This window comes from Anopheles cruzii, chromosome 2 (genome assembly GCF_943734635.1).
Source record: "Anopheles cruzii chromosome 2, idAnoCruzAS_RS32_06, whole genome shotgun sequence".
Classification (NCBI taxonomy): domain Eukaryota; kingdom Metazoa; phylum Arthropoda; class Insecta; order Diptera; family Culicidae; genus Anopheles; species Anopheles cruzii.
This window is the reverse complement of record NC_069144.1, coordinates 5,471,327-5,477,665: the sequence shown is the minus strand read 5'-3', so window position 1 is coordinate 5,477,665 and position 6,339 is coordinate 5,471,327. Positions and strand designations below refer to the sequence as shown.

Genomic DNA, 6,339 nt, shown 5'->3' with positions numbered 1-6,339 from the left:
GGGTTTAGTAAACGGTAGAGTGCCAGAGCGGCTGCTTCTTAATGTTAGTGCTAGGCAAGATAGAAGACGGTGAGCTGAGATGATCGCGCTGTCTCCTAGCGCTTCCGGTAAACTGGGGTATGTGCTAACTGGTCTGGTGCTTGAGCCTCAATTGAACACAAATTGCGCGAGAGCATGAGCCGCCAAACGATTTTATCTACGGCAGCGTGAAAGAATATACCGGCAAAATCCTTGAAAGGGATCGCAGCGAAGTGAAAATGCCATTTAAATAAATTTCAAATATTGCCGTAGTTCTTGTTTGGAATTCTGGATTGTCCGAAGGCGGAATGGTGTAATTTTCATGTGATTTGATGACGAAACGTACATTTATACGCGCAGCTACGCATCGCACGCGGTCATCTCTTTCCTGTCGTAAATATTTTGTTTACCATTCAACGAACGACAACAGCCATTCGCACTACATATTACGAATGCACGTGTCGCGCCACGGGCGGATGTGGCCGCCACGCTGCCAGTAGTCGCTGCACGGGTCTCATCATCACCCGTATCGCTTTCAATAATGCTTATTATAATTATCCGCTTCTGATCGCACCACGTGAAAAGTACAAACAAACCTAGGTTTTCCACTCGGGCGGCCTCGAAATGACATTCGCAGCGAGAGGACGTCTTTCGAGTGGCCTCCACGCAAACCCCCGGATCGCCATCGATTGTGACGGGCCACCGTGCATCATTTGCAATGGCCCGGCGCAAGTACACCGTACGCAAGCGGCTGCAATTAGGGCTTATCAACGCTAATCAGACCTATTAAGCGCCGCCAGCTGTAAATCCAGCCGAGTGGGGACATGCATGGGGCGCGCGAAGCAATGGCCGATTGGACGTAAGCGTCTTTTTATTGGCAACCCCGTGAGGACTTTGAAACAATTTTCCGCCCAGCGAAGAAACCAATATATCATTTTGTTGGAGTGTAGTGCAAGCGCAAACGGTGTTGCAACTATGGCGGGTGGATGTGGTCAGTGTCAATGTGGTTACGTATTCTTAATTTGCGTTAACAAGCGAAAAAGATAGTTTCTTTTCAGGAAATGAAACAGACAAAAATATAAAAATTATTTTATTTTTATTTCAGCTCAATGATAAGGTTCCGAAAATCTTTATTTTTCAATCAGCGAAAGGACCAGTGGAATGATGGCTCACCCTTGTGGGATTCGGTGGAGGTTAAGGAACGTCATTGCGATCAGCTCGGTGGCCTTCCGCAAACTAAACTGCTAATTAAATGATATCACAACAACTACAGATGAGAAGGACTAGCGGGGCTAAGTAGATTCAGAACACGATCGGTGACTGTACTTTGGCACAGATTTTCAAAGTGTTACCACTGGGTGTCACACACTTTTCTGTTAAAATGCTAATACGTGCAGCGGTATGGCACTCCCCCTTTGGCAATGGTGATCCCTGCTCGTGTCGTTCGCCTCCGGTAAGTTGAATCGGGCTCTCTAGAGCAGATCAATCGGATTGCCGATACATCCGGTCAGATCGTTAATCGTGACGGCCAAACGACGGCAGTGCTCCAGCACGATCGTAGACGTTACCAGCCCCAGGTGCACGAGAAACAGTTCGTAGCAGCGTATCTTACCCGACGAGCTCCGCGGGAAACATACCTCTATCAAGCGTCTAAATGAAATATAGTGAAGAACAAGAAATTAAATCACAAAATCAATCGGGACAGGGTTTCTGTAGGGAACAGAGCTTACTGGTAATAATCACCGGCCAAAATTCCCGCTATCAGCGACGGTTTTGTGGCCGGTAATCCGGTGGTCCCGTGATTCGGTGGCTCGTTCGGCTTCAGCGCTGTACCGTGTTCGTCCTCGAACCACAGAAAGTATGCGTAGCTAAACGTGACGTCTTTCCAGATCATCGACATGTAACCTTTGTCCAGATAGTTGCGTGAGAAGTCGACCATGGACCAAACCTATGGGGAACGCGCAGGAGGAATTTTTCGAGAGACTGATAAGCAATTTGTGTTCGTCTTCGTCCCCTGTTTCAAGCACGAAACGATAAGAACTCGGATGGGAATTTGGAACTGAATGAAGAGACGCTTTAAAACAAACACGTCATTCGACGACTGATAGTGAATGGGCAAGAATTCAAGAGAAACTTTCATTCGGATTCAGTCCGTGGTGAACTGAAAACGGAAGGCGTGGAACTTACCCTCTGTTTCAATATGTCCGTTGGATCCTGTACGTCCAACGATGGAGACACAATCCTTCCGTTGTACCTGTCGATATGCATGAAATGTACCATACCGGGAAACTCTTCCATATACGTGCCAGAGGAAAAGAGAAGCTGTTAAGGAGGAACCACTCTAGTAGCGGGTTGGTAGCCAAAACTACATTTTAAACGGTCATTTGAAAAGGATATGATCCCATGGTGAAGTTTTTGTGTGTTTTGGCCTGCAGAAAGTGAAACACATCGCCCAGACTGTCCTCCGCCATGTCAGCAATATCGGTTACGCGCTGCAGCCCATGCTCGAGCGTGGGACACGCGGCACACACAAGCCGGAACAGCTCCTTGACCGACTCCACAAACAGCGGCATATTGGAGTCGATCTTCACGATCAGCCCGTTGTCGGAAGTCTTGAAGTAGTCGGTGTACTTCTTGCGCAACGTTTCCCACTTCACCGTGAAGCCGCGAATCGCTTCCTCTGCCTCCAGGTTGTTCGATTTCACCTTCCGCAAGGCGTCCCCGGTGTGCTTTACGTAAGTCTCGAGTGCATCGAAGCCTCCACGCAGATTGTCCAAATCGAACTGCAGCTGCAAGTTTTGCAACTTGTGCAGTGCAAAATACACATCGTACAGGTGGCTGGCTAACGCCGTATGGGCGTGTTCGATGAGCAGTACAAGCGAAACGTCCTCAAACAGCTGCACTACATGCGCGATGTGAGGCACGCAGCCGGCGTGCGACTGATGGATGTGTCCCTGGAGGAACACGATCTGCGATTCGATGCGACGACGCTGAGGACGCTGGTTCAACGATTGGACGAGCAGGTTCAGGAACAGCATATCAACGGCAGCCAAGTCCTGGGCTTGCTTGCTGCTGTAAAGGGCCAGAAACTTGCTACCGACGAACAGGAGCGAGTGGCTGCGCTGGGAGTGTGGATCTTGCTTGAGCCGATCGGTGGCCGCGTGAAGAGCTGCCACCACGGTGTTTTTCACGTCCACGTTCACGAGCAGCTGCTCGATCGCTTCCATCAGGATTCCTTGGTTCGTGACGTACAACCGTCGGTATGTGTCGATCAACTCGGTCAAACTCGTGCTTTTAGGCGTATCATTTTTTATGCTAAAGAGAAGCGAAGTACGAACGATCGAGTAATTAGTTTACCATTAAAGGAAGATGTCGCAGAAAAGTCCAGTCTTACACGTAAATGTTTGGTCCGCAAATGTACTTTATGAAGGAGATGAACGCGCCTAGCTCGCGCTTGATCAGATCTACTTCCTTTGTACTGATTTCGAGGAAAACGTACCCTAAGAACTGTTTGGATAAAAGAGAGCCATTATTTAAGGGATCTCAAAAGATTGCAGAGGACGAAGTGAGAGGTAAAAGGGTAAAAGGTATTAATATTTTAACACCGGTGCTTCCCAAAACTTGTGTCCATGACTGTTGCAGCACATTGGTGAATGTGGCCTTTTAATTTAATTTGGACCAATAGGAAGAAAAGGAACCAACGCTGGAGTAATGACCATTAATGAGCAGCAGCAACGCAAGCGGATAAACCGGAATGTGGCAGTCGTAGGGTTTCACGCACAGGGTCGCTTACCTCTTCGAATACTACGTTCAAATTGTTTTCCATCTGAATGGATGTGTACGCATTATCGAACTGGCACATCATGATCCGCTGCGAGGCCAAAAGTGGGCTGAAAATCTGTATCAGGACGTTCGAGTTCAGCTCCTGGGTGGGGCACTACAATAGAAATTGAGCAACAATGAAAACACTAACGCAGCAGCCCGTGCGTACTCACCACTGTTTCTTCCTCCAGCAGACCCAAATCCAGCGCCTGCTTGTACATTTTCTCTCGCATCGATTCATTGAAGTCGTGGTAAATGAGATCGTTTGTTTGGTCAAACACGAGAATGCCTTCCATTGCACGGCACTGATAATGAGACCGAAGCACACTCTTAATGGCTGTGTTTTACTCCCTTCCTGCACTAATTATTACAGAATTATTTCGCTGGTGAAACTTTGTGATGAAGTTTGACAGACGAATGTTTGTTTTCAATGTTCTCCACCATGTTCATCCTCCAGCGCATGAACTCTGGAGTTATCAAATGAACAATTGAATGAACACTAAACGGAAAAACTGTTTACATTTGAAAATAGGCGTACGAAACAATTTATTGATTCAAGACGTGGAGTCGGTGCTGCGTCAGGAAAGCTACATCCGCGATCACTTCCGGGTGAAGCAGCTCAAGCACCTCGTATTTCATCGATTCCTCGTACGCGAACAGTATGCTCGTATCGTAAAGCATCATTTTGCAGTGTGCCAGCCCCAGGATGCAGTTCTTCAGCCGGGCAATCGTTTCCCGGTCTTCCTTCGGTACCACGTCGTCGAGGTTTTGCGTAAAGCCACCACTCTCTGCAAAAAAAGTGACGGAAAAAAATGTTACACCAACCGGCCAAGGCAGAAATCGCACCCGGGGACCGCACACCTTCACCCTCCGTGTTGAGAATCGGCGCTATCCAGATGAAACCGTTGTTGCCGAGAATGATGGACGCGCCGCAGGGTAGATTGTGGAAGTGGGTCTTGCGGCGTCGAATCAACGCCGGGAACACCTTCACCAGAATGCCTTGCGACAGCTTGCCGTACTTGAGGCTGCGCGTGTGCAGCGACAGTACCCCGTCCGAGTGGACATTCTGTATCTCGGCCGATATCAGATCCCCTTCCTGCAGGTACTTGCGCATCTGCTTCTCGTCCTCGGCCCCACGGCGACGAAGCTCTCCGCCGGGCAGGTTGACGGACGAAAGGAGCAGCACGGAGTCGAGCCGAGAGTTTGTGTCGACCTTCCAGCGTTTCTCCTGCACCTCGGTTACGCGAGCTACCACCACATCTCCGACTTCCCCCACGTAGCGCCCTTTAAGTGCTTTCACCGTGATCAACTTGTTGACCTGCACCATCACGCCGGCGACGGATGATTTGATGTTTTCATCCTCCATATACGTTCCGTGGCCACTAAAACACAAACGGCCATTCGTGACAAAATTAATCAATACCTAGTATCTTAGCCACGTACCGCATAAAGCCCTGCTGGCTCGTGACGACTTCGCCGGGTGTAAACAGACGCTGATTTTTGTCTTCCACGTTCAGCAGGGGAATGTCAACCCGATCGGCCGCTATTCGGATTGTAACGTTACTGGCCATTCTCGATTATTGTGTTCCGTTAAGCAGTAAGAGCCGAAACCTAAAAGCAAAGATGTTTGTTGTTTCCTGTTAACGCCGCAACACCATGCTGTTGTGTTATTGTTTGGCCGCAGTTTGACAGTTAGCAGTTCACGCATGTTCACTCACTTGTCAAACTTTCTCACAAATTTATCAACAATCAAACGTCAAAATCAAACGCGCTAGTTGTAAACCGCAAACGGTAACCAAATTTTTGCAGCGAAATATTCCGGATTTGGAGGCCATGGCTAGTTTGAATAGAAGTGAAGCCTTTCCAGCGTCGCAGTCGCTGGATCTAGAAGATTGCGATGAAGAAACTCAAGCCCTGATCGCAGATTCGTTGCAGTTGGCCGACGAACTAGTGGCGATCACGGCGTACGAAGAACTGGCGCGATCACGATCCGCCGCCCTGAAGGACATTGAACTGGACGTGGAACACTACTGCCGAACGGTACTGGCCTACAAGGAGTCACTGGATCGATTGTCGCTGCTCGAAAACGGTGTCCTGCACGCGCTCAATCGGGCCAGGGCACCACCAGCGAACATTGATAGTTTACTCCACGGGATGGAAAACAAAATGGACTTGCTCCGGAAACTTCTACGTGAAAGCATGACCGTCGCTTGTCCTAGCATGCTAGATCGGGAGTCGCTCGGCATACTTGGACAGCATCGCGAGCAGTTGAATACCTTGCAGCAGCAGCTGGAGCGAGCAGAAGCCTTGATCGACGGAATTCAGGTACGGGAGCTGGCCAAAACGATGGAGGCGCTGGAACGTTTCACGAAGAAGCTAAACCAGGAGATGGACAGCATGCTAAAACTGAACACGGTGCACAGTCAAATGGTGGTGGGGTTCTCGAAGAAAGTCTCCCTCGAAAGTCCTCCGGATAAATGAGTCGCCGTACGTTTTCAA

At 49.1% G+C, this 6,339-nt stretch overlaps 3 protein-coding genes across 4 annotated transcripts; 1 reads left to right on the top strand and 2 right to left on the bottom strand.

Annotated features, from left to right (window-relative positions):
* Window positions 1-1,143: 1,143 nt before the first annotated feature.
* Window positions 1,144-4,187, bottom strand: LOC128277891 (BLOC-3 complex member HPS1). The gene is made up of 7 exons (XM_053016494.1): window positions 4,014-4,187; window positions 3,812-3,955; window positions 3,413-3,525; window positions 2,416-3,333; window positions 2,206-2,320; window positions 1,749-1,966; window positions 1,144-1,668 (listed from the first exon to the last, which is right to left on the bottom strand). Exons 1-7 carry the CDS (start codon window positions 4,134-4,136, stop codon window positions 1,491-1,493), a joined length of 1,809 nt encoding a protein of 602 aa, XP_052872454.1. The 5' UTR covers window positions 4,137-4,187; the 3' UTR covers window positions 1,144-1,490.
* Window positions 4,188-4,385: 198 nt separating this feature from the next.
* Window positions 4,386-5,463, bottom strand: LOC128267529 (exosome complex component RRP4). Of its 2 annotated transcripts, none has more exons than XM_053004382.1 (3): window positions 5,284-5,463; window positions 4,695-5,222; window positions 4,386-4,624 (listed from the first exon to the last, which is right to left on the bottom strand). In XM_053004382.1, the coding sequence occupies exons 1-3, from the start codon at window positions 5,409-5,411 to the stop codon at window positions 4,387-4,389; spliced, it is 894 nt and encodes a 297-aa protein (XP_052860342.1). In that variant the 5' UTR covers window positions 5,412-5,463; the 3' UTR covers window position 4,386. The 2 variants fall into 2 exon arrangements, with proteins under 2 accessions (XP_052860342.1, XP_052860341.1); XM_053004381.1 differs by having other exon boundaries at window positions 4,386-4,628; window positions 4,702-5,222.
* A 210-nt stretch (window positions 5,464-5,673) lies between these two features.
* On the top strand, window positions 5,674-6,321 carry LOC128276024 (uncharacterized). The gene has a single exon (XM_053014498.1). The coding sequence runs from the start codon at window positions 5,674-5,676 to the stop codon at window positions 6,319-6,321; it is 648 nt and encodes a 215-aa protein (XP_052870458.1).
* Window positions 6,322-6,339: the final 18 nt, after the last annotated feature.